The sequence below is a fragment of the Cetorhinus maximus genome, unplaced genomic scaffold, assembly GCF_964194155.1.
Source record: "Cetorhinus maximus unplaced genomic scaffold, sCetMax3.hap1.1 HAP1_SCAFFOLD_435, whole genome shotgun sequence".
Taxonomy (NCBI): domain Eukaryota; kingdom Metazoa; phylum Chordata; class Chondrichthyes; order Lamniformes; family Cetorhinidae; genus Cetorhinus; species Cetorhinus maximus.
Genome location: NW_027596379.1, coordinates 74,967 through 102,500, shown reverse-complemented (window position 1 = coordinate 102,500; position 27,534 = coordinate 74,967). Strand labels below are relative to the sequence as shown.

The 27,534-nt window shown below is 53.4% G+C and overlaps 2 protein-coding genes across 2 annotated transcripts in view; one reads left to right on the top strand and one right to left on the bottom strand.

The window, feature by feature from the left end:
• The window catches only part of LOC144673707 (mitochondrial import inner membrane translocase subunit Tim17-B), a gene marked incomplete at its 3' end in the record, with an annotated part of 21,064 nt that extends 3,848 nt beyond the window's left edge, over positions 1-17,216 (bottom strand). The window contains exons 1-2 of the mRNA XM_078535407.1: positions 17,084-17,216; positions 4,831-4,930 (exon numbers count right to left, since the gene is read on the bottom strand). Of these exons, the coding sequence (XP_078391533.1) occupies positions 4,831-4,930; positions 17,084-17,109 (126 nt within the window). The remainder of the gene's footprint in view (positions 1-4,830; positions 4,931-17,083) is intronic.
• Positions 17,179-27,188, top strand: pqbp1 (polyglutamine binding protein 1). Its single transcript, XM_078535406.1, has 7 exons — positions 17,179-17,721; positions 20,429-20,559; positions 21,112-21,223; positions 22,588-22,688; positions 24,164-24,271; positions 25,624-25,687; positions 26,818-27,188. Exons 2-7 carry the CDS (start codon positions 20,493-20,495, stop codon positions 26,963-26,965), a joined length of 600 nt encoding a protein of 199 aa, XP_078391532.1. The 5' UTR covers positions 17,179-17,721; positions 20,429-20,492; the 3' UTR covers positions 26,966-27,188.
• Positions 27,189-27,534: the final 346 nt, after the last annotated feature.

The window sequence follows — 27,534 nt, the reverse complement described above, 5'->3', positions numbered from 1 at the left end:
GAAAAACACATCTGTAGAGACAGAGAGAGAGAGAGAAAGAGAGGGAGAGATGGAGGGGGGGAAAAACAGATTTGTGGAGAGAGGGAGAGAGAGATGGACAGAATAAAGGATTTATAGAGAGAGAGAGAAACAGATTTTTGGAGAGAGGGAGGGAGAGACGGACAGAAGAAAGGATTTAAAGAGAGAGAGAGAAACAGATTTATTGAGAGAGAAAGAAAGACAGATTTAAAGAGATCGAAAATAACAGATTTATAGAGAGGAAAAACATAATTGTAGAGAGGGAGAGAGGAAGAGAGAGAAAAACAGATTGATGGAGAGAAAGAAACAAATTTATATAGAGAGAGAAACAGATTTATATATAGAGAGAAACAGATTTATAGAGAGAGAGAAACAGATTTATATAGAGAGAGAAACAGATTTATATAGAGAGAGAAACAGATTTATAGAGAGAGAGAAACAGATTTATATAGAGAGAGAAACAGATTTATAGAGAGAACAAGAGAGAAACAGATTTATATATACACATATAGAGAGAGAAACAGATTTATAGAGAGACAGGGAAACAGATTTATAGAGAGAGAGAAACATATTTATAGAGAAAGAGGAACAGATTGATAGAGAGAAACAGATTGATAGAGAGAGGGAGAGAGAGATAAAGACAGTTTTATTGAGAGAGAGAGAAACAGATTTATAGAGGGAGAAACAGAGATATATAGAGAGAGAAACAGATTTATAGAGAGACAGGGAAACAGATTTATAGAGAGAAACAGATTTATATATAGAGAGAAACAGATTTATAGAGAGAGAGAAACAGATTTATACAGAGAGAGAAACAGATTTATGGAGAGAGAGAAACAGATTTATATATAGAGAGAAACAGATTTATAGAGAGAACAAGAGAGAAACAGATTTATATATACACATATAGAGAGAGAAACAGATTTATAGAGAGACAGGGAAACAGATTTATAGAGAGAGAGAAACATATTTATAGAGAAAGAGGAACAGATTGATAGAGAGAAACAGATTGATAGAGAGAGGGAGAGAGAGATAAAGACAGTTTTATTGAGAGAGAGAGAAACAGATTTATAGAGGGAGAAACAGAGATATATAGAGAGAGAAACAGATTTATATATAGAGAGAAACAGATTTATATAGAGAGAGAAACAGATTTATATATAGAGAGAAACAGATTTATATAGAGAGAGAAACAGATTTATATAGAGAGAGAAACAGATTTATATATAGAGAGAAACAGATTTATATAGAGAGAGAAACAGATTTATATATAGAGAGAAACAGAGATATATAGAGAGAGAAACAGATTTATATATAGAGAGAAACAGAGATATATAGAGAGAGAAACAGATTTATATATAGAGAGAAACAGAGATATATATAGAGAGAAACAGATTTATATATAGAGAGAAACAGATTTATATAGAGAGAGAAACAGATTTATATAGAGAGAGAAACAGATTTATATATAGAAAGAGAAACAGATTTATATATAGAGAGAGAAACAGATTTATAGGGAGAGAAACAGATTTATATAGAGAGAGAAACAGATTTATATAGAGAGAGAAACAGATTTATATAGAGAGAGAAACAGAATTATACAGAGAGAAACAGATTTATTTATAGAGAGAAACAGATTTATATATAGAGAGAAACAGATATATATAGAGAGAAACAGATTTATATATAGAGAGAAACAGATATATAGAGAGAGAAACAGATTTATAGAGAGAGAAACAGATTTATATAGAGAGAAACAGATTTATATAGAGAGAAACAGATTTATATATAGAGAGAAACAGATTTATATAGAGAGAGAAACAGATTTATAGAGAGAGAAACAGATTTATATAGAGAGAAAAACAGATTTATATAGAGAGAGAAACAGATTTATATAGAGAGAGAAACAGAGATATATAGAGAGAGAAACAGAGATATATAGAGAGAGAAACAGATTTATATAGAGAGAGAAACAGATTTATATAGAGAGAGAAACAGATTTATATATAGAGAGAAACAGATTTATATATATAGAGAAACAGATTTATATAGAGAGAGAAACAGATTTATATATAGAGAGAAACAGAGTTATATATAGAGAGAAACAGATTTATATATAGAGAGAAACAGATTTATATAGAGAGAGAAACAGATTTATATATAGAGAGAAACAGATTTATATAGAGAGAGAAACAGATTTATAGAGAGAAACAGATATATAGAGAGAGAAACAGATTTATATAGAGAGAGAAAAACAGATTTATATATAGAGAGAAACAGATTTATATAGAGAGAGAAACAGATTTATAGAGAGAGAATCAGATATATATAGAGAGAAACAGATTTATATAGAGAGAGAAACAGATTTATAGAGAGAGAATCAGAGATATATATAGAGAGAAACAGATTTATATAGAGAGAGAAACAGATTTATATAGAGAGAGAAACAGATTTATATATAGAAACAGATTTATATAGAGAGAGAAACAGATTTATAGAGAGAGAAACAGAGATATATAGAGAGAGAAACAGATTTATATAGAGAGAGAAAAACAGATTTATATATAGAGAGAAACAGATTTATAGAGAGAGAAACAGATTTATATATAGAGAGAAACAGATTTATATAGAGAGAGAAACAGATTTATAGAGAGAGAATCAGAGATATATATAGAGAAACAGATTTATATAGAGAAACAGATTTATATATAGAGAGAGAAATAGATTTATATATAGAGAGAGAAACAGATTTATATATAGAGAGAGAAATAGATTTATATATAGAGAGAGAAACAGATTTATAGAGAGAAAGATAGAGAAACAGATTTGTAGAGAGAGAAAAACAGGTTTATATATAGAGAAAGAAAAACAGATTTATAGAGAGGGAGAGAGAGAGAAAAACCGATTTACAGAGAAAGAGAGAAACAGATTTATATAGAGGGAGAGAGAGAGAGAAAAACAGGTTTATAGAGAAAGAGAGGGAGAGAGAGACAAACAGATTTATAGAGAGAGGGAGAGAGAGAAAAACATGTTTTTAGAGAGAGAGGGAGAGAGAGACAAACAGAGTTATAGAGAGAGCGAGATAGATTTATAGAGAGAGGGAGAGAGAGAAAGACTGATTTATAGAGAGAGAGAGCGAGAGAGAGCAAGAGAGAAAAACAGATTTATAGAGAGAGGGAGAGAGAGAAAGACTGATTTATAGAGAGAGAGAGAGTGAGAGAGAGCAAGAGAGAAAAACAGATTTATAGAGAGAGAAGAAACAGATTTGTAGAGAGAGGGAGAGAAAAAGAGTTATTGAGAGAGTGAGAAAGACAGATTTAAAGAGAGATAGAAAAAAACACATTTATAGCAAGAGAAAAAAATAGAATTGTAGAGAGAGAGAGAGAGAGAGAGAGAGGGGGAGGAAGAGAGAGAAAACAGATTTATAGAGAGAGGGAGAGAGAGACAAACAGATTTATAGAGAGAGGGAGAGAGAGAAAACAGATTTATAGAGAGAGGGGGAGAAACAGATTCATAACCTCACATTTTCCCACATTATATTCCATCTGCCAAGTTTTTGCCCACTCACTTAACCTGTCTATCTCCCTCTGTAGACTCCTTGTGTCATCCTCACCATTTGCCTTCCCACCTATTTTTGTGTCATCCGCAAACTTGGTGATAGTACATTCACTTCCCTCATCATTAATATACATTGTAAATAATTGTGGTCCCAGCACTGATCCCTGTGGCACTCCACTAGTTACAGGTTACCATCCTGAAAATGCCCCCCATATCCCCACTCTCTGCCTTCTATTAGTTAGACTGTCCTCTATCCATGCTAATATACTACCCCCGACACCATGGGCTCTTACCTTGTTAAGTAATCTTATGTGCGCTACCTTATCGAACGCCTTTTGGAAATCCAAATATATTACATCTACTGGTTCCCCTTTATCTATCCTGCTTGTTACTTGCTCAGAGAATCCTAATAAATTTGTCAGGCATGATTTCCCCTTCATGAAGCCATGCTGACTCTGCTTGATTAGATTATGCATTTCTAAATGCTCTGCTATTACATCCTTTATTATAAGCTTCAACATTTTCCCAGTGACAGATGTTAAGCTAACTGGCCGATAGTTACCTGCTTTCTGTCTCCCCCCCCGATTTTGAATAAGGGTGTTACTTTGGCTGTTTTCCAATCCTCTGGGACTATTCCAGAATCTAAGGATTCTTGGAAGATTACTACCAGTACATCCACTATCTCTGTAGCTACTTCCTTTATTATCGTAGGATGCAGCCCATCCAAGGGACTTATCAGCCTTTAGCCCCATTAGTTTCCCTAGTGCTTTTTCTACCGTGTCTCTCAGGCTGAGGGCCTGGATTATGAAGCCTGAGTGTCTGGATTTCAGCTCACATCCTGGACGCTCTGATTTCAGGACGGGTGTGAGACAGACTGAGTGTCTGCTGACACCCACACCGCTGTCTACTGGGCACAAACAGAATGGCGATGTGTGGTACACTGCCACTCTCCCCACCCCAGACACACCCAAACCCACACTGATCAGGGAAGGCCCAGGCTCCACCTGGGGCCTGTGTAGAGTTGGCTGAATCCAGACCCAAGCAAGGGCTGAGCCAACAGTTGGCCTCAGTGCCGCCGTGATGGAGGGAGGGCAATTATCAGGCAGTATTCCATAATGAGCAGGAGGCCCTGGGTGTGATGCTACACGCAGTCGGATAGCTCCCCACCCACCCGCACTCCAACTTTCAACAGAGTAGGATTGTGGCAGGGCAAATAAGAAGGGGCATCTTCCTTGATCAATGTGTGCAACTTACAACTGGAGCATTCCTGAAGCCTTTAATCGACTGGAATATGCCACCTCCAATGGCGCCCATAGTGAAGGCACCACCGCAGTCATCGACAATCCGCCAGGGGCTGGAGAGAAGGAGGGGGGTGGGCAGAGAGAGAGAGAGAGAGAGAGAGGGTGTGGAGAGAGGGGATGGAGAAGGAAAGAAGGCGTGCAGAGAGGGAGCGAGGGGTTGCGGAGAGGGGGAGGGGGGCAGAAAGAGAGAGAGGGAGAGGGAGAGAGAAGGGGAGAGAGAGAGAGGGGGAGAGAGAGGGGGAGAGGGAGAGGGAGAGAGGGTGCGGAGAGAGAGGGGGTGGATAGAGAGAGAGAGGGGGTGCGGAGAGAGGGGGAGGAGAGGGAGGGAGGGCGTAGAGAGAAGGGGGGAGAGAGGGTGCGGAGAGAGGGAGAGGGAGCAGAGAGGGAGAGAGGGTTTGGAGAGAGAGAGCGAGGGGTTGGGGAGAGGGGGGCAGAGAGAGAGAGGGGGCGGAGGGACAGGGAGGGTGCGGAGAGGGGAAGAGGGGGACAGGGGGTCACAGAAAGAGAGAAGAGGGAGAGAGGGAGAAGAGGGGCGGGGCGGGTGGAGAGAGAGGGAGGGTGGGGGAGAGAGAGGGAGGGTGGGGGAGTGGGAGGGAATGGGAGGGAGGGAGGGAATGGGAGGGAGGGAGCGAGAGGGAGGGAAGGGGAGAGAGAGGGAGGGAAGGGGAGGGAGAGGGAGGGGGAGAGAGGGAGGGAGTGGGGGGGAGGGAGGGAGGGAGTGGGATGGAGGGAGGGGGAGGGAGTGGGAGGGAGGGGGAGGGAGTGGGAGGGAGTGGGAGGGAGTGGGAGGGAGTGGGAGGGAGTGGGAGGGAGGGGGAGGGAGTGGGAGGGAGTGGGAGGGAGTGGGAGGGAGTGGGGGGGAGGGAGGGGGGAGGGAGTGGGAGGGAGGGGGGGAGTGGGAGGGAGGGAGGGAGTGGGAGGGAATGGGAGGGAGGGAGTGGGAGGGAATGGGAGGGAGGGAGACGGAGGGAGAGGGAGGGAGGGAGGGAGGGAGGGAGGGAGAGGGAGGGAGTGGGAGGGAGGGAGGGAGAGGGAGGGAGGGAGGGAGGGGGAGGGAGGGAGTGGGAGGGAGGGAGGGAGTGGGAGGGGGAGGGAGGGGGAGGGAGAGGGAGTGAGAGAGAGGGAGTGAGAATGAGAGGAAGAGAGTGTGCGGAAACAGACAGAGTGATAAAGGGGAGACAGATGAGGAGAGTGAGGGAAGTGAGCAGGGGGTACGGGGTACAGGATGGGTTTGGGGGGGCAGAAAGAAGAAAACAGTTAATTTGTGAAGGGGGCTCTGAAATCCTGAAGCTCAGACACGAACAGTTTCTGTAAAGGCTCCAGCCTCACTCTCCCAATGTGTTAGCCTCCAAACATCAGCTCATTCAAAACTCTGCCACAATGTGCTCTCCTGTACCGAGTACAGGCAGTGACCCACCTCACTGACTGACAGTGTCACCGTGTGCTCTCCTGTACCGAGTACAGGCGGTGACCCACTTCACTGACTGACAGTGTCACCGTATGCAATCCTGTACCGAGTACAGGCAGTGACCCACTTTACTGACTGACAGTGTCACCATGTGCTATCCTGTACCAAGTTCAGACAGTAACCCACCTCAGTGACTGACAGTGTCACCATGTGCAATCCTGTACCGAGTACAGGCTGTGACACACTTCACTGACTGACAGTGTCACCGTGTGCTAAACTGTACCGAGTTCAGATAGTAACCCACCTCACTGACTGACAGTGTCACCGTGGGCTAAACTGTACCGAGTTCAGATAGTAACCCACCTCACTGACTGACAGTGTCACCGTGTGCTAAACTGTACCGAGTTCAGACAGTAACCCACCTCACTGATTGACAGTGTCACCTTGTGCTCTCCTGTATCGAGTACAGGCAGTGACCCACTTCACTGGCTGACAGTGTCACCATGTGCTATCTTGTACCGAGTACAGGCAGTGACCCACCTCACTGACTGACAGTGTCACCGTGTGTAATCCTGTACCGAGTACAGGCAGTGACCCACTTCACTGACTGACAGTGTCACCATGTGCAATCTTGTACCGAGTACAGGCAGTGACCCACTTCACTGACTGACAGTGTCACCATGTGCAATCCTGTACCGAGTACAGGCCGTGACCCACTTCACTGACTGACAGTGTCACTGTGTGCTATCCTGTACCAAGTTCAGACAGTAATCCACCTCACTGACTGACAGTGTCACCGTGTGCAATCCTGTACCGAGTACAGGCAGTGACCCACTTTATTGAGACAGTGTCACCGTGTGCTATCCTGTACCGAGTACAGGCAGTGACCCACTTCACTGACTGACAGTGTCACTGTGTGCTGTCCTGTACCAAGTACAGGCAGTGACCCACCTCACTGACTGACAGTGTCACCGTGTGCAATCCTGTACTGAGTACAGGCAGTGACCCACTTCACTGACTGATTGTGTCACTGTGTGCTATCCTGTACCAAGTTCAGACAGTAAACCACCTCAGTGACTGACAGTGTCACCGTGTGCAATCCTGTACCGAGTACAGGCAGTGACCCACTTCACTGACTGACAGTGTCACCATGTGCAATCCTGTACCGAGTGCAGGCTGTGACACACTTCACTGACTGACAGTGTCACCGTGTGCTAAACTGTACCGAGTTCAGATAGTAACCCACCTCACTGACTGACAGTGTCACCGTGGGCTAAACTGTACCGAGTTCAGATAGTAACCCACCTCACTGACTGACAGTGTCACCGTGTGCTAAACTGTACCGAGTTCAGACAGTAACCCACCTCACTGATTGACAGTGTCACCTTGTGCTCTCCTGTATCGAGTACAGGCAGTGACCCACCTCACTGACTGACAGTGTCACCGTGTGCTAAACTGTACCGAGTTCAGACAGTAACCCACCTCACTGATTGACAGTGTCACCTTGTGCTCTCCTGTATCGAGTACAGGCAGTGACCCACCTCACCGACTGACAGTGTCACCGTGTGTAATCCTGTACCAAGTTCAGACAGTAAACCAACTCAGTGACTGACAGTGTCACCGTGTGCAATCCTGTACCGAGTACAGGCCGTGACCCACTTCACTGACTGACAGTGTCACCATGTGCAATCCTGTACCGAGTACAGGCCGTGAGCCACTTCACTGACCGACAGTGTCACTGTGTGCCATCCTGTACCAAGTTCAGACAGTAATCCACCTCACTGACTGACAGTGTCACCGTGTGCAATCCTGTACCGAGTACAGGCAGTGACCCACTTCACTGACTGATAGTGTCACTGTGTGCTATCCTGTACCAAGTTCAGACAGTAAACCACCTCAGTGACTGACAGTATCACCGTGTGCAATCCTGTACCGAGTACAGGCAGTGACCCACTTCACTGACTGACAGTGTCACCATGTGCAATCCTGTACCGAGTACAGGCTGTGACACACTTCACTGACTGACAGTGTCACCGTGTGCTAAACTGTACCGAGTTCAGATAGTAACCCACCTCACTGACTGACAGTGTCACCGTGGGCTAAACTGTACCGAGTTCAGATAGTAACCCACCTCACTGACTGACAGTGTCACCGTGTGCTAAACTGTACCGAGTTCAGACAGTAACCCACCTCACTGATTGACAGTGTCACCTTGTGCTCTCCTGTATCGAGTACAGGCAGTGACCCACCTCACTGACTGACAGTGTCACCGTGTGTAATCCTGTACCAAGTTCAGACAGTAAACCAACTCAGTGACTGACAGTGTCACCGTGTGCAATCCTGTACCGAGTACAGGCAGTGACCCACTTCACTGACTGACAGTGTCACCATGTGCAATCCTGTACCGAGTACAGGCAGTGACCCACCTCACTGACTGACAGTGTCACCATGTGCAATCCTGTACCGAGTACAGGCCGTGACCCACTTCACTGACTGACAGTGTCACTGTGTGCTATCCTGTACCAAGTTCAGACAGTAATCCACCTCACTGACTGACAGTGTCACCGTGTGCAATCCTGTACCGAGTATAGGCTGTGACACACTTCACTGACTGACAGTGTCACCGTGTGCTAAACTGTACCGAGTTCAGATAGTAACCCACCTCACTGACTGACAGTGTCACCGTGTGCTAAACTGTACCGAGTTCAGACAGTAACCCACCTCACTGATTGACAGTGTCACCGTGTGCTCTCCTGTATCGAGTACAGGCAGTGACCCACTTCACTGACTGACAGTGTCACCATGTGCTATCCTGTACCGAGTACAGGCAGTGACCCACCTCACTGACTGACAGTTTCACCGTGTGCTATCCTGTACCGTGTACAGGCAGTGACCCACCTTACTGACTGACAGTGTTACAGTGTGCTAAACTGTACCGAGTTCAGATAGTAACCCACCTCACTGACTGGCAGTGTCACCGTGGGCTCTCCTGTACCAAGTTCAGACAGTAACCCACCTCCTGACTGAGTGTCACTATGTGCTATCCTGAGCCGAGTTCAGACAGTAACCTGGGTCACTGACAGTGTCACTATGTACTATCCTGTCCCACGTACAGGCAGTGACCCACCTCACTGTCTGACAGTGTCACCGTGCGCTATCCTGTACTGCGTTCAGACAGTAGCCCATCTCACTGACTGAGTGTCACTGTGTGCTATCCTGAGCCGAGTTCAGACAGTAACCTGGGTCACTGACAGTGTCACTGTGTACTATCCTGTCCCACGTTCAGGCAGTAACCCACCTCACTGACTGAAAGTGTCACCATGCGCTATCCTGTACTGTATTCAGACAGTGTCACCGTGTGTATCCTGTATTGTGTTCAGACAGTAACCCACCTCAGTACTGACAGTGTCACCGTGTGCTATCCTGTACCGAGAATGTTACTTGCCACTTGTCAGCCCAAGCCTGGATATTGCCCAGGTCTTGCTGCATTTGGACATGGACTGCTTCAGTATCTGAGGAGTCGCGAATGGTGCTGAACATTGTGCAATCATCAGCGAACATCCCCATTTCTGACCTTATGATGGAAGGAAGGTCATTGATGAAGCAGCTGAAGATGGTTGGGCCGAGGACACGACCCTGAGGAACTCCTGCAGCGATGTCCTGGAGCTGAGATGACTGACCTCCAACAAACACAACCATCTTCCTTTGTGCTCAGTATGACTCCCACCAGCAGAGAGTTTTCCCCGATTCCCACTGACAGCACCTTCTAAACCCATTACCGCTACCATTTAGAAGGACAAGGGCAGCAGACACATGGCAACACCACCATCTGGAAGTTCCCCTCCAAGCCAGACACCATCCTGACTTGGAAACATATCACCGTTCCTTCACTGTCGCTGGGTCAAAATCCTGGAACTCCCTCCCTAACAGCACTGGGGGTGTACCTACACCACATGGACTGCAGCGGCTCAAGAAGGCACCTTCTCAAGGGGCAATTAGAGATGGGCAATAAATGCTGGGCCCAGCCAGCGAAGCCCACATCGTATGAATGAATAAGAAAAAAACTGGATATAAAATTGACTCAGTGGCAGGAAACAAAGGGTAATTGTTGGATGTCTTTGTAACTGGAAGGCTGTTTACATTGGGGTTCCATAGGGCTTAGTCCTAGTCCCCCTGCTTTCTGTGGTATATATTAATGAATTGGACGGAAATGTAGGGGGAGCGATCAAGAATTTTGCAGACGACACAACAATTGGCCATGTAGTTGATAGTGAGGAGAGCTGTAGACTGCAGGAAGATACCCATGGACTGGTCAGGTGGGCAGAAAAGTGGCAAATAGAATTTAGCCCAGACAAGTGTGAGGTGCTGCATTTCAGGAGGTCAAACGAGGCAAAGGAATACGCAATAAACCAGAGGATACTGAGAGATGTCGAGGAAGCTAGAGACCTTGGAGTAAATGTCCACAGTTCGCTGAAGGTGGCAGGACAGGAAGATAAGGTGGTTAAGAAGACATTTGGAATCCTTTCCTTTATTAGCCAAGGCGTAGAATAGAAGGGCAGGGAGGTTATGCTGGAACTGTATAAAACACCAGTTAGGTCGTAACTTGAGGACTGTGTGCAGTTCTGGTCACCTCATTACAGAGAGGATGCACTTGTATCAGAGAGGGTACAGAGGAGATTTACCAGGATGTTGCCAGGTCTGGAGAATTGCAGCTATGAGGAAAGATTGGATAGGCTGGGGTTGTCCTCCGTGGAACAGAGGAGGCTGAGGGGAGATTTAATTGGCTCGGGGAGGCTATGGGGAGATTTGATTGGAACAGAGGAGGCTGAGGGGAGATTTGAATGGCTGGCGGGGGAGATTAGATTAGTTCAGGGGAGGCTGAAGGACGATTTGATTGGCTGAGGGAACATTTGATTGGATCGGAAGGCTGAGGTGAGGTTTGATTGGCTATGGGGAGATTTGAGTGGCTGAGGGAGGATTTGATTGACTCGGGGAGGCTGAGTGGAGATTTGATTGGCTATGGGGAGCTTTGATTGGCTGAGGGCAGGTTTGACTGGCTGAGGGGAGGCTGAGTAGAGAGTTCATTGGCTGAGGGAAGGTTTGATTGGCAAGCGGATGTTTGATTGGCCGAGGGGAGGTTTGATTGGCCGAGGGGATGGTTCGATTGGCCGAGGGGAGGTTTGATTGACTGAGGGGAGATTTGATTCGCTGAGTGGAGGTTAGATCGGCTGAGGGAAGGTTTAATTACCGTTCACTGGATTGTGATGGGGTTTGATTGGGGTTTACTGGGGTGTGATGGGGTTTGATTGGGGTTTACTGGGTTGTGATGGGGTTTGATGGGGGTTTACTGGGTTGTGATGGGGTTTGATTGGGGTTTACTGGGTTGTGATGGGGTTTGATTGGGGTTTACTGGGTTGTGATGGGGTTTGATGGGGGTTTACTGAGTTGTGATGGGGTTTGATTGGGGTTTACTGGGTTGTGATGGGGTTTGATTGGGGTTTACTGGGTTGTGATGGGGTTTGATGGGGGTTTACTGGGTTGTGATGGGGTTTGATTGGGGTTTACTGGGTTGTGATGGGGTTTGATTGGGGTTTACTGGATTGTGATGGGGTTTGATTGGGGTTTACTGGGTTGTGATGGGGTTGGATTGGGGTTTACTGGGTAGTGATGGGGTTTAATTGGGGTTCAGTAGATTGTGATGGGGTTTGATTGGGGTTTACTGGGTTGTGATGGGGTTTGATTGGGGTTTACTGGGTTGTGATGGGGTTTGATTGGGGTTTACTGGGTTGTGATGGGGTTTGATGGGGGTTTACTGGGTTGTGATGGGGTTTGATGGGGGTTTACTGGGTTGTGATGGGGTTTGGTGGGGGTTTACTGGGTTGTGATGGGGTTTGATTGGGGTTTACAGGGTTATGATGGGGTTTGATTGGGGTTTACTGGGTTGTGATGGGGTTTGATGGGGGTTAACTGGGTTGTGATGGGGTTTGATGGGGGTTTACTGGGTTGTGATGGGGTTTGATGGGGGTATACTGGGTTGTGATGGGGTTTGATGGGGGTTTACTGGGTTGTGATGGGGTTTGATTGGGGTTTACTGGGTTGTGATGGGGTTTGATTGGGGTTTACTGGGTTGTGATGGGGTTTGATGAAGGTTTACTGGGTTGTGATGGGGTTTGATGGGGGTTACTGGGTTGTGATGGGGTTTGATTGGGGTTTACTGGGTTGTGATGGGGTTTGATGGGGGTTGACTGGCTGTGATGGGGTTTGATTGGGGTTTACTGGGTTGTGATGGGGATTGATTGGGGGTTTAGTGGGTTGTGATGGGGTTTGATGGGGGTTTACTGGGTTGTGATGGGGTTTGATTGAGGTTTACTGGGTTGTGATGGGGTTTGATGGGGGTTTACTGGGTTGTGATGGGGTTTGATTGGGGTTTACTGGGTTGTGATGGGGTTTGATGGGGGTCTATTGGGTTGTGATGGGGTTTGATGGGGGTTTACTGGGTTGTGATGGGGTTTGATGGGGGTTTCCTGGGTTGTGATGGGGTTTGATTGGGGTTTACTGGGTTGTGATGGGGTTTGATTGGGGTTTACTGGGTTGTGATGGGGTTTGATTGGGGTTTACTGGGTTGTGATGGGGTTTGATTGGAATTTACTGGGTTGTGATGGGGTTTGATTGGGATTTACTGGGTTGTGATGGGGTTTGAGGGGGTTTACTGGGTTGTGATGGGGTTTACTGGGTTGTGATGGGGATTGATTGGGGGTTTACTGGGTTGTGATGGGGTTTGATGGGGGTTTACTGGGTTGTGATGGGGTTTGATGGGGGTTGACTGGCTGTGATGGGGTTTGATTGGGGTTTACTGGGTTGTGATGGGGATTGATTGGGGGTTTACTGGGTTGTGATGGGGTTTGATGGGGGTTTACTGGGTTGTGATGGGGTTTGATTGAGGTTTACTGGGTTGTGATGGGGTTTGATGGGGGTTTACTGGGTTGTGATGGGGTTTGATTGGGGTTTACTGGGTTGTGATGGGGTTTGATGGGGGTTTATTGGGTTGTGATGGGGTTTGATGGGGGTTTACTGGGTTGTGATGGGGTTTGATGGGGGTTTCCTGGGTTGTGATGGGGTTTGATTGGGGTTTATTGGGTTGTGATGGGGTTTGATTGGGGTTTACTGGGTTGTGATGGGGTTTGATTGGGGTTTACTGGGTTGTGATGGGGTTTGATTGGGATTTACTGGGTTGTGATGGGGTTTGACTGGGATTTACTGGGTTGTGATGGGGTTTGATGGGGTTTACTGGGTTGTGATGGGGTTTACTGGGTTGTGATGGGGATTGATTGGGGGTTTACTGGGTTGTGATGGGGTTTGATGGGGGTTTACTGGGTTGTGATGGGGTTTGATTGGGGTTTACTGGGTTGTGATGGGGTTTGATTGGGGGTTTCCTGGGTTGTGATGGGGTTTGATGGGGGTTTACTGGGTTGTGATGGGGTTTGATGGGGTTTACTGGGTTGTGGTGGGGTTTGATTGGGGTTTACTGGGTTGTGACGGGGTTTGATTGGGGTTTACTGGGTCGTGATGGGGTTTGATTGGGGTTTACTGGGTTGTGATGGGGTTTGATGGGGGTTTACTGGGTTGTGATGGGGTTTGATGGGGGTTTACTGGGTTGTGATGGGGTTTGATGGGGGTTTACTGGGTTGTGATGGGGTTTGATGGGGGTTTACTGGGTTGTGATGGGGTTTGATTGGGGTTTACTGGGTTGTGATGGGGTTTGATGGGGGTTTACTGGGTTGTGTTGGGGTATGATTGGGGTTTACTGGGTTGTGATGGGGTTTGATGGGGGTTTACTGGGTTGTGATGGGGTTTGATGGGGGTTTACTGGGTTGTGATGGGGTTTGATGGGGGTTTACTGGGTTGTGATGGGGTTTGATGGGGGTTTACTGGGTTGTGATGGGGTTTGAAGAGGGTTTACTGGGTTGTGATGGGGGTTTACTGGGTTGTGATGGGGTTTGATGGGGGTTTACTGGGTTGTGATGGGGTTTGATGGGGGTTTACTGGGTTGTGATGGGGTTTGATGGGGGTTTACTGGGTTGTGATGGGGTTTGATGGGGGTTTACTGGGTTGTGATGGGGTTTGATGGGGGTTTACTGGGTTGTGATGGGGTTTGATTGGGGTTTACTGGGTTGTGATGGGGTTTGATGGGGGTTTACTGGGTTGTGATGGGGTTTGATTGGGGTTTACTGGGTTGTGATGGGGTTTGATTGGGGTTTACTGGGTTGTGATGGGGTTTGATGGGGGTTTACTGGGTTGTGATGGGGTTTGATTGGGGTTTACTGGGTTGTGATGGGGTTTGATGAGGGTTTACTGGGTTGTGATGGGGGTTTACTGGGTTGTGATGGGGTTTGATGGGGGTTTACTGGGTTGTGATGGGGTTTGATTGGGGTTTACTGGGTTGTGATGGGGTTTGATGGGGGTTTACTGGGTTGTGATGGGGTTTGATGGGGGTTTACTGGGTTGTGATGGGGTTTGATGGGGGTTTACTGGGTTGTGATGGGGTTTGATGGGGGTTTTCATGGGTTGTGATGGGGTTTGATGGGGGTTTACTGTGTTGTGATGGGGGTTTGATGGGGGTTTACTGGGTTATGATGGGGTTTGATTGGGGTTTACTGGGTTGTGATGGGGTTTGATGGGGGTTTACTGGGTTGTGATGGGGTTTGATGGGGGTTTACTGGGTTGTGATGGGGTTTGATGGGGGTTTACTGGGTTGTGATGGGGTTTGATGAGGGTTTACTGGGTTGTGATGGGGGTTTACTGGGTTGTGATGGGGTTTGATGGGGGTTTACTGGGTTGTGATGGGGTTTGATGGGGGTTTACTGGGTTGTGATGGGGTTTGATGGGGGTTTACTGGGTTGTGATGGGGTTTGATGGGGGTTTACTGGGTTGTGATGGGGTTTGATGGGGGTTTACTGGGTTGTGATGGGGTTTGATTGGGGTTTACTGGGTTGTGATGGGGTTTGATGGGGGTTTACTGGGTTGTGATGGGGTTTGATTGGGGTTTACTGGGTTGTGATGGGGTTTGATTGGGGTTTACTGGGTTGTGATGGGGTTTGATGGGGGTTTACTGGGTTGTGATGGGGTTTGATTGGGGTTTACTGGGTTGTGATGGGGTTTGATGAGGGTTTACTGGGTTGTGATGGGGGTTTACTGGGTTGTGATGGGGTTTGATGGGGGTTTACTGGGTTGTGATGGGGTTTGATTGGGGTTTACTGGGTTGTGATGGGGTTTGATGGGGGTTTACTGGGTTGTGATGGGGTTTGATGGGGGTTTACTGGGTTGTGATGGGGTTTGATGGGGGTTTACTGGGTTGTGATGGGGTTTGATGGGGGTTTTCATGGGTTGTGATGGGGTTTGATGGGGGTTTACTGTGTTGTGATGGGGGTTTGATGGGGGTTTACTGGGTTATGATGGGGTTTGATTGGGGTTTACTGGGTTGTGATGGGGTTTGATGGGGGTTAACTGGGTTGTGATGGGGTTTGATGGGGGTTTACTGGGTTGTGATGGGGTTTGATTGGGGTTTACTGGGCTGTGATGGGGTTTGATGGGGGTTTACTGGGTTGTGATGGGGTTTGATGGGGGTTGACTGGCTGTGATGGGGTTTGATTGGGGTTTACTGGGTTGTGATGGGGTTTGATTGGGGTTTACTGGGTTGTGATGGGGGTTTGATGGGGGTTTACTGGGTTGTGATGGGGTTTGATGGGGGTTTACTGGGTTATGATGGGGTTTGATTGGGGTTTACTGGGTTGTGATGGGGTTTGATGGGGGTTAACTGGGTTGTGATGGGGTTTGATGGGGGTTTACTGGGTTGTGATGGGGTTTGATGGGGGTATACTGGGTTGTGATGGGGTTTGATGGGGGTTTACTGGGTTGTGATGGGGTTTGATTGGGGTTTACTGGGTTGTGATGGGGTTTGATGGGGGTTTACTGGGTTGTGATGGGGTTTGATGGGGGTTTACTGGGTTGTGATGGGGTTTGATGGGGGTTTACTGGGTTGTGATGGGGTTTGATGGGGGTTTACTGGGTTGTGATGGGGTTTGATGGGGGTTTACTGGGTTGTGATGGGGTTTGATGGGGGTTTACTGGGTTGTGATGGGGTTTGATGGGGGTTTACTGGGTTGTGATGGGGTTTGATGGGGGTTTACTGGGTTGTGATGGGGTTTGATGGGGGTTTACTGGGTTGTGATGGGGTTTGATGGGGGTTTACTGGGTTGTGATGGGGTTTGATTGGGGTTTACTGGGTTGTGATGGGGATTGATTGGGGTTTACTGGGTTGTGATGGGGTTTGATGGGGGTTACTGGGTTGTGATGGGGTTTGATGGGGGTTTACTGGGTTGTGATGGGGTTTGATGGGGGTTTCCTGGGTTGTGATGGGGTTTGATGGGGGTTTACTGGGTTGTGATGGGGTTTGATGGGGGTTTACTGGGTTGTGATGGGGTTTGATGGGGGTTTACTGGGTTGTGATGGGGGTTTACTGGGTTGTGATGGGATCTTTCTGTGCCCTTGCTTGTGATTGGCCAATCTCTTTCTAACCCCGCCCCCTTCCTCTCTGTGATTTACGTGCGTTCGGTCATGTGACCGGCGCTGCCAGTGCCCGGCGCATGCGCGGTGCCAGCTGTAGGCTCGCGGGCTGCGCAGGCCCGGGTTTGCGCAGCGACTTCTCTGCCCTCCCTCTGACCGTCCCCTCCCCACCCAGTCCGCTCCGCCTGTCCCCACAGCCGCTGTTCCCCTTACCCCCGCTCACCGCTTCACTCACCATGGCTCCCGCGCGTATTCCTCCATATCCCAGGGAAAGTCCGAGCGCAGCGGCGGGGTAACCGCCACCTGACGTCAACACGTAAGGTCAGCACCGCCTCTCGATGTCAGCTCGCAGGAACCCTCATATCCTCTCTACGTCATCGCGTAAGTGCTGGCTGGGCCTCCCGCTGTCTGCGCGCAGGGACCGGCCACTGCCTCTGAGGTCATTCCGTAGCTGAATGCACCGCCTGCCACGTCAGCTCGCAGGTGCCTGGAGCCTTGTAATGACGTCAGCACGCAGGTGCCTGTATCCCGGTCTTGACGTCAGTACGCAGGTGCCGTTTCATCGCCGTGACGTCAGCACGCTGAGGCCGAGTCCGCGCTGCCGTTTGAGCCTCTCTCCCTTTTCTGGCTGCGCTGCTGCTACTTTCGCTCCGTGAGGGGAGGGACAGGGACAGGGATTTCTCACCGTCACCAACAAACACTCTGAGCCGCAATTACCTCCTGAATATGATTGGACTCTGACTCCCCGGCACGTGATCGGTCGCACGTTTCGTGACGTACAAAAGGAGCGACCACAATAATTCACCACCAGAGGGAAAAAAAAGGCAAATCTTCGCTGGTTTGGAAATAAATTCATCAAAATCAACAAGGAATGTGAGTAATTCTGAAACATTATCACCCTGACCTCTGACCTGGGGTGTGAGCGTGACTCCGGCATTCTGACCTCTGACCTGGGGTGTGAGCGTGACCCCGGCACCCTGACCTCTGACCTGGGGTGTTAGCCTGACCCCGGCTCCGTGACCTCTGACCTGGGGTGTGAGTGTGACTCCGGCACCCTGACCTCTGACCTTGGGTGTGAGCCTGACCCTAGCTCCCTGACCTCTGACCTGGGGTGTGAGCGTGATCCCGGCACCCTGACCTCTGACCTTGGGTGTGAGCCTGACCCTAGCTCCCTGACCTCTGGCCTGGTGTGTGAGCGTGACCCCGGCTCCCTGACCTCTGACCTGTGGTGTGAGCGTGACCCCGGCTCCCTGACCTCTGACCTGGGGTGTGAGCGTGACCCCGGCTCCCTGACCTCTGACCTGGGGTGTGAGCGTGACCCCGGCTCCCTGACCTCTGACCTGGGGTGTGAGCGTGACCCCGGCTCCCTGACCTCTGACCTGGGGTGTGAGCGTGACCCCGGCTCCCTGACCTCTGACCTGGGGTGTGAGCGTGACCCCGGCTCCCTGACCTCTGACCTGGGGTGTGAGCGTGACCCCGGCTCCCTGACCTCTGACCTGGGGTGTGAGCGTGACCCCGGCTCCCTGACCTCTGACCTGGGGTGTGAGCGTGACCCCGGCTCCCTGACCTCTGACCTGGGGTGTGAGCGTGACCCCGGCTCCCTGACCTCTGACCTGGGGTGTGAGCGTGACCCCGGCTCCCTGACCTCTGACCTGGGGTGTGAGCGTGACCCCGGCTCCCTGACCTCTGACCTGGGGTGTGAGCGTGACCCCGGCTCCCTGACCTCTGACCTGGTGTGTGAGCGTGACCCCAGCTCCCTGACCGCTGACCTGGGGTGTGAGCGTGAGGCCAGGCTGAACAGGGTATAAATGGCTGTGATGCACATGATGTTCACTGACATGTCCTGACGGTTGTTGAGAAGGAAAATGAGCTCCTTTGTAAATCCCCTCACTGTGCACTGATACTGAGAGAGTTCAGATCTCACTCTGATCCACACACACAAACACACCTGGTTTGTACGCCACACAAAGGTGGGAATGATGAGAGGCAAGTTCCTGTGGGAACTGTCGCCCTGCTCTCCCCACAGTGACTGAGGCAGGAACCTTCACAGAACGGGGCTGTACAGAGAGATTTCTGCAGGTGTGAGAGGGAGCCTCTCACCCCGTTGTGACTGAGAAAAATGCAAGATTTCAAACTTGCAGATTGCAGGAAGAAAGGGAAGAGGACAAACCCATATTTCAGTGGGCCCTGGGCAATATTGACTGAGGAGAAGGAAGAGGCTGTAGAAAACGTTTAGTTGAAGTTCAGTAATACTGGTGGCGTGTTCTGTGCTCTGTTCCTGTGCAACTCAATTCTTCAGACCTCAGCCGTGATAATTGTCTGTTTGAGCTCCAGAGCCCCATAAGCCAGTCCTGACACATTCCACAGCGCTGAGGGAGCGCCGCACTGTTGGAGAGTCAGTGCTGAGGGAGTGCCGCACTGTGGGAGGGTCAGTGCTGAGGGAGCGCCGCACTGTCGGAGGGTCAGTGCTGAGGGAGCGCCGCACTGTGGGAGGGTCAGTGCTGAGGGAGCGCCGCACTGTGGGAGGGTCAGTGCTGAGGGAGCGCCGCACTGTGGGAGGGTCAGTGCTGAGGGAGCGCCGCACTGTGGGAGGGTCAGTGCTGAGGGAGCGCCGCACTGTGGGAGGGTCAGTGCTGAGGGAGCGCCGCACTGTGGGAGGGTCAGTGCTGAGGGAGCGCCGCACTGTGGGAGGGTCATTGCTGAGGGAGCGCCGCACTGTGGGAGGGTCAGTGCTGAGGGAGCGCCGCACTGTGGGAGGGTCAGTGCTGAGGGAGCGCCGCACTGTCGGAGGGTCAGTGCTGAGGGAGCGCCGCACTGTGGGAGGGTCAGTGCTGAGGGAGCGCCGCACTGTCGGAGGGTCAGTGCTGAGGGAGCGCCGCACTGTGGGAGGGTCAGTGCTGAGGGAGCGCCGCACTGTGGGAGGGTCAGTACTGAGGGAGCGCCGCACTGTGGGAGGGTCAGTGCTGAGGGAGCGCCGCACTGTCGGAGGGTCAGTGCTGAGGGAGCGCCGCACTGTGGGAGGGTCAGTGCTGAGGGAGCGCCGCACTGTGGGAGGGTCAGTGCTGAGGGAGCGCCGCACTGTGGGAGGGTCAGTGCTGAGGGAGCGCCGCACTGTGGGAGGGTCAGTGCTGAGGGAGCGCCGCACTGTGGGAGGGTCGTTGCTGAGGGAGCGCCGCACTGTGGGAGGGTCAGTGCTGAGGGAGCGCCGCACTGTGGGAGGGTCAGTGCTGAGGGAGCGCCGCACTGTGGGAGGGTCATTGCTGAGGGAGCGCCGCACTATGGGACGGTCAGTTTTGCAGTTGAAACTTCAAACCAGATGGGTTTTATGACCCCCTTCAGATTGACAAAGAAGACCCACCCTCAGAGAACAGGGGGTGGGGTGGGAGGTGAGTTCTCCTCTGTGTCCTGGGACCAATACTTTATCCCTCAAGAGAAATCTCGAAAAAGAAAATTATGGCTGCACAATTTGGCTGACGATTACAATAGTGACCATGTTTCAAATGTCCGTTGTTGGCTGTGAGGTGTTTTTAGCTTTTCATGAGGCAGTTGGTGTTGAAATGTGAGTTCTCTTTGCTTTCAGATTGGACCGTGCCTGCTGGTCAGCTTCCATTGGCAGGCCTGGTTGTGTGTGGGTTCGTTTGGCAATGCCTCTCCCCTTGGCACTGCAAACCCGCCTGGCAAAGCGAGGGATCCTCAAGCATGTGGAGCCAGGTAATGGTATCAGGCCCAGGCCCCTGTCACGCGAGCAGCCGGGACCCCCTGGGCAGTGCAATCCCCTCAGTTACTGCCGATGGTCAGACCGCTCAGCGCTCGAGCCCTGGGGCTTTACTGACCCCCATCACTTCCCCATCGTTCCTCAGGGAACTGGCCCCAGGTGCTGCAGTCAGAGATCGGGTTGTACACAGCCCTGCCTCATCCCCCACCTTCCCCCTGGCTGTCTCAGGGCCACCCTGAGGCCCCTGGGGGCGGGGTCGCTCTGAGGTGCTCGATGATGAGGGCATGGCCGGCTTGGAGACTGATCACCCTGGGGAGCCCTCCCCCCACTCTCCCACTCCCACTCCTGCCCTCCGCCTCTCCCGCTCTATTCCCCCCTCTGTTCCCTGTCTTCTCCCTCTCTTGCCAGAAGGGTTGAGATTGGGAACCATTCGGGATAATGAGCCCCCTCCCTAATGTTAGTTTACATTATGATTCCCACCTTTTCACTCTCACAATGATTTTCTTCTCTCTCCTGCCTCCCCCTCCCTGTGAATCTGGACCCCCCAGAACCCGATGAGGAGATAATCGCTGAGGATTACGATGATGACCATGTGGATTATGAAGCCACCCGTCTGGAGAAGCTCCCGCCGAACTGGTACAAGGTCTTCGAACCCAGCAGGTGAGTAGCACCCAGGGAATTCGGAGGGTTCAACACCCCCCTCCCCCCACACCCTCCTCCTACTCCCCCCCCCCGTCACGTCCCCTCCCCCCCCCCGCCCCGTCACATCCCCTCCCCCCACCGTCACGTCCCCCCCCCCGCGTCACGTCATGTCCCCTCCCCTCCCCCGTCACGTCCCCTCCCCTCCCCCGTCACGTCCCCTCCCCCCCCCCGTCACGTCCCCTCCCCCCCCGCCCCGTCACATCCCCTCCCCACCCCCCCGTCACGTCCGTCCCCCCTCCCCTCACCCCGTCACGTCCCCTCCCCCCCCTGCCCCCCGTCACGTCCCCCCCCCCCCCACCGTCACGTCCCCCCCCCCCCCACCCCGTCACGTCCCCTCCCCCCCCCTGCCCCCCGTCACGTCCCCCCCCCCCACCGTCACGTCCCCTCCCTCCTCCCCACCGTCACGTCCCCCCCCCCCCACCCCGTCACGTCCCCTCCCCCCCCTGCCCCCCGTCACGTCCCCCCCCCCCCACCGTCACGTCCCCCCCCCCCCCACCCCGTCACGTCCCCTCCCCCCCCCTGCCCCCCGTCACGTCCCCCCCCCCCACCGTCACGTCCCCTCCCTCCTCCCCACCGTCACGTCCCCCCCCCCCCACCCCGTCACGTCCCCTCCCCCCCCCTGCCCCCCGTCACGTCCCCCCCCCCCACCGTCACGTCCCCCCCCCCCCCCCCCCCCCCCCGTCATGTCACGTCCCCTCTTCCCCCCCCCCCGTCACGTCCCCTCCTCTCCCCCCCCCCCCCCCGGCACGTCCCCTGCTCCCCCCCCCCCCCCGCCCCGTCACGTCCCCCCCCCCCCCCCCCCCCGTCACGTCACGTCCCCTCCCCTCCCCTCCCCCGTCACGTCCCCTCCCCCGTCACGTCCTTGGACAGGCCCAAGGGACTGAATGACCTCCTCCTGTTCCTGTGACAGGCTCGAGGGGCTGAATGGCCTCCTCCTGTTCCTGTGACAGGCTCGAGGGGCTGAATGGCCTCCTCCTGTTCCTGTGACAGGCTCGAGGAGCTGAATGGCCTCTTCCTGTTCCTGTGACAGGATCGAGGGGCTGAATGGCCTCTTCCTGTTCCTGTGTAACAGGATCGAGGGGCTGAATGGCCTCTTCCTGTTCCTGTGTAACAGGATCGAGGGGCTGAATGGCCTCCTCCTGTTCCTGTGTAACAGGATCGAGGGCTGAATGGCCTCCTCCTGTTCCTGTGTAACAGGCTCGAGGGGCTGAATGGCCTCTTCCTGTTCCTGTGTAACAGGATCGAGGGGCTGAATGGCCTCCTCCTGTTCCTGTCGGCCTCAGTGGGGTCTGTAAGTGATGATTTTTCCTCTCTTTCCCCAGTGGCCTTCCCTATTACTGGAATATTGAGTCGGATTTAGTCTCGTGGCTCTCACCCACTGACGCAGCTGCTGTCATCACCAAGTCAGCCAGCAAGTTCAAAGGTAAGAGGATGACAGGCTCTCCCCCTCTTTACCCCCTCTGCCCCGACCTACCCCAAACCCCACCCAATCCCAGACACCCTCACACCCCCTCCAACCCCCACCCAATCCCAGAGACCCTCACACCCCCTCCAACCCCCACCCAATCCCAGACACCCTCACACCCCCTCCAACCCCCACCCAATCCCAGAGACCCTCATACCCCCTCCAACCCCCACCCAATCCCAGAGACCCTCACACCCCCTCCAACCCCCACCCAATCCCAGAGACCCTCACACCCCCTCCAACCCCCACCCAATCCCAGAGACCCTCACACCCCCTCCAACCCCCACCCAATCCCAGAGACCCTCATACCCCCTCCAACCCCCACCCAATCCCAGACACCCCCACCCAATCCCAGACACCCCCACCCAATCCCAGACACCCCCACCCAATCCCAGACACCCCCACCCAATCCCAGACACCCTCACCCAACCCCCACCCAATCCCAGAGACCCTCACACCCCCTCCAACCCCCACCCAATCCCAGAGACCCTCACACCCCCTCCAACCCCCACCCAATCCCAGACACCCCCACCCAATCCCAGACACCCCCACCCAATCCCAGACACCCCCACCCAATCCCAGACACCCCCACCCAATCCCAGACACTCTCACCCAACCCCCACCCAATCCCAGTCACCCTCACACCCCCGCCCACTCCCAGACGCCCCCGCCCACTCCCAGACGCCCCCGCCTACTCCCAGACGCCCCCGCCCACTCCCAGACGCCCCCGCCCACTCCCAGACGCCCCCGCCCACTCCCAGACGCCCCCGCCCACTCCCAGACGCCCCCGCCCACTCCCAGACGCCCCCGCCCACTCCCAGACGCCCCCGCCCACTCCCAGACGCCCCCGCCCACTCCCAGACGCCCCCGCCCACTCCCAGACGCCCCCGCCCACTCCCAGACGCCCCCGCCCACTCCCAGACGCCCCCGCCCACTCCCAGACGCCCCCGCCCACTCCCAGACGCCCTCGCCCACTCCCAGACGCCCCCGCCCACTCCCAGACGCCCCGCCCACTCCCAGACGCCCCCGCCCACTCCCAGACGCCCCCGCCCACTCCCAGACGCCCCCGCCCACTCCCAGACGCCCCCGCCCACTCCCAGACGCCCCCGCCCACTCCCAGACGCCCCCGCCCACTCCCAGACGCCCCCGCCCACTCCCAGACGCCCCCGCCCACTCCCAGACGCCCCCGCCCACTCCCAGACGCCCCCGCCCACTCCCAGACGCCCCGCCCACTCCCAGACGCCCCCGCCCACTCCCAGACGCCCCCGCCCACTCCCAGACGCCCCCGCCCACTCCCAGACGCCCCCGCCCACTCCCAGACGCCCCTCAGCCAGCCCCGCCTTCCTCCTCCCCCCACCACTCGCGCCCTACTCCTCACTCAGCCCCCGCTGCCTCTTCCTGTCTGACCCCTGTCTCCTTTGCTCTGTTTGCAGACACAGACGACCTGTCGGAGAGGTTTGAGCGGGGGGACCGTGATGAGCTGAAGGAGAAGTGGATCCCCCGGCGAGAGGAGGGTCACCGATACCCGAAAGGGAGGAAAGGTAACCGGGATCCTGGCTTGACCATTCCTCCCGCTAGATACCCCAGGAGTGGCTGAGGCCCAGAGGCCAGGGAGTATAGAAGGCGGGGAAGGGAGGGGAGAGCTGGTGACTGCCCATTCAGAGATTGTCCATCATTGGTGCAGACCAGAGGCAGGAGTGGGAGTGGAGGGGGCAGCAGGGAGTGGGGGAGTTGTGCAGGGGGAGGAGGAGTGAGGAGGATTGAAGGAAGGAGGAGTGAGGGGGAGAGCAGAAGGTTCAGGAGTGAGGGGGAGGGCAGCGGGAGGAGGATTGAGGGGCAGGGGGAGTGTGGGGGAGGGGCAGGGGGAGTGTGGGGGAGGGGCAGGGGGAGTGTGGGGGAGGGGCAGGGGGAGTGTGGGGGAGGGGCAGGGGGAGTGTGGGGGAGGGGCAGGGGGAGTGTGGGGGAGGGGCAGGGGGAGTGTGGGGGAGGGGCAGGGGGAGTGTGGGGGAGGGGCAGGGGGAGTGTGGGGGAGGGGCAGGGGGAGTGTGGGGGAGGGGCAGGGGGAGTGTGGGGGAGGGGCAGGGGGAGTGTGGGGGAGGGGCAGGGGGAGTGTGGGGGAGGGGCAGGGGGAGTGTGGGGGAGGGGCAGGGGGAGTGTGGGGGAGGGGCAGGGGGAGTGTGGGGGAGGGGCAGGGGGAGTGTGGGGGAGGGGCAGGGGGAGTGTGGGGGAGGGGCAGGGGGAGTGTGGGGGAGGGGCAGGGGGAGTGTGGGGGAGGGGCAGGGGGAGTGTGGGGGAGGGGCAGGGGGAGTGTGGGGGAGGGGGGATTAGGGGGGAGGGAGGGGGGATTAGGGGGGAGGGAGGGGGGATTAGGGGGGAGGGAGGGGGGATTAGGGGGGAGGGAGGGGGGATTGTGGGGGAGGGGGGGTCAGGGTGGGGAGGGGGGTCAGGGTGGGGAGGGGGGACAGGGTGCGGGGGAGGGGGGGTGCGGGGGAGGGGGAGTGCGGGGGAGGGGGAGTGCGGGGGAGGGGGAGTGCGGGGGAGGGGCAGGGGGAGTGCGGGTAAGATGAGTTGTAATGTGTCGAGTTTAATGGGGACCTGTGTAGATTAATGTCGCTCGGGTAGAAGGTTGGAAACTTGTTAGGAAGCTCAGGATGATGGAAGATATGGATTAATAAGATGCCACATATCAGGGGGCACAAAATCCCAGCTGATGATGTTGTAGATGATTTGGAATATGGATCGAGGATTGGCTAACGAACAGGAACCGGAGCGTCAGGATAAATGGATCATTTTCAGTGTGTCAAACTGTATCTATTGGAGTGTCACTGGGACAGGTGGGGGGATGGGGGTTTGAGGTGATGGATGATATTTCACACCCATTCTGTTCCTGTAGTGAGAGAACGGAAAGATGACAGTATGGATCCCATGGACCCCAGTGCTTACTCCGATGCTCCACGGTGAGTAGATCATTCTCCACATCATCTCCCTCACTCCATCCCTCGTATCGTCTCACCCTCCCTTTCAATATCTCTCTGTCTCTCTCTCGATATCTCTCTCTCCCTCTCTTTCGATATCTCTCTCTCCCTCTCTTTCGATATCTCTCTCTCCCTCTCTTTCGATATCTCTCTCTCCCTCTCTTTCGATATCTCTCTCCCTCTCTTTCGAGATCTCTCTCTCCCTCTCTTTCGAGATCTCTCTCTCCCTCTCTTTCGAGATCTCTCTCTCCCTCTCTTTCGAGATCTCTCTCTCCCTCTCTTTCGAGATCTCTCTCTCCCTCTCTTTCGATATCTCTCTCTCCCTCTCTTTCGATATCTCTCTCCCTCTCTTTCGAGATCTCTCTCTCCCTCTCTTTCGAGATCTCTCTCTCCCTCTCTTTCGAGATCTCTCTCTCCCTCTCTTTCGATATCTCTCTCTCCCTCTCTTTCGATATCTCTCTCTCCCTCTCTTTCGATATCTCTCTCTCGCCCCCTCTCTTTCGATATCTCTCTCTCGCCCCCTCTCTTTCGATATCTCTCTCTCGCCCCCTCTCTTTCGATATCTCTCTCTCGCCCCCTCTCTTTCGATATCTCTCTCTCGCCCCCTCTCTTTCGATATCTCTCTCTCGCCCCCTCTCTTTCGATATCTCTCTCTCGCCCCCTCTCTTTCGATATCTCTCTCTCGCCCCCTCACTTTCGATATCTCTCTCTCGCCCCCTCACTTTCGATATCTCTCTCTCGCCCCCTCTCTTTCGATATCTCTCTCTCGCCCCCTCTCTTTCGATATCTCTCTCTCGCCCCCTCTCTTTCGATATCTCTCTCTCGCCCCCTCTCTTTCGATATCTCTCTCTCGCCCCCTCTCTTTCGATATCTCTCTCTCGCCCCCTCTCTTTCGATATCTCTCTCTCGCCCCCTCTCTTTCGATATCTCTCTCTCGCCCCCTCTCTTTCGATATCTCTCTCTCCGTCCTACGGTGGCTTCCCTGTCGCTCTCCTTGGTGTCCTTCACACCTTCTCTTTCTCTCTCTCCCCCTGCCCCACCCCACCTTCCCCTCCACGCTCCTACCTCAGCTCGAGCCAGTCACTGACCCTCTTTCCCCGTTCACTCCCCAGGGGATCTTGGTCGACCGGACTCCCGAAGAGGAACGAAGCCAAGACAGGCGCTGACACCACAGCTGCAGGTCCCCTGTTCCAGCAGCGACCCTACCCTAGCCCAGGGGCTGTGCTCAGGGCCAATGCTGAAGCCTCTCGTGGGAAGTGAGGAGGGGATTGGGCTGTGGGGCAGGGGCTGACTGGCTGGTCGGGAGGGAGCGGGATGTTGATGAAAGGCCAGGACCATCGGTGGGTGGGTGGGCGGGTGGTGTTGGTGGGAGACTGTGGGGTGGTGGGTTGGGCAGGGAAAGGGAGGATGGCGAGATGGTGTGAAGTGAGTTTGTGGCTGTCCACAGACAGGGAATTATTTCCATTAAAACCCATTCTGTTGTAAATCTTCTGGGCTGTTTCTTTCTTTCTCTCACTCTGGGGTCCCCCCCCCCCCCCCCCCCACCATCCTTCTCTTCAATCCTGAGAAATGGGACAAAGGGAAGGAGGAGGCTCCGAGAGACAGAACCGGCAACAGGAAAAGCGCATCCTGATCACCAGCTGCTGCTGGGATGGGGAGGCTGAGGAGGGGGGAGCTGTACAGGACCAGAATTCTCACTGTGTACACGACCCAGACTCTCACCGAACCCACTGTGTACACGGCCCAGACTCTCACTGAACCCACTGTGTACACGACCCAGACTCTCACTGAACCCACTGTGTACATGACCCAGACTCTCACTGAACCCA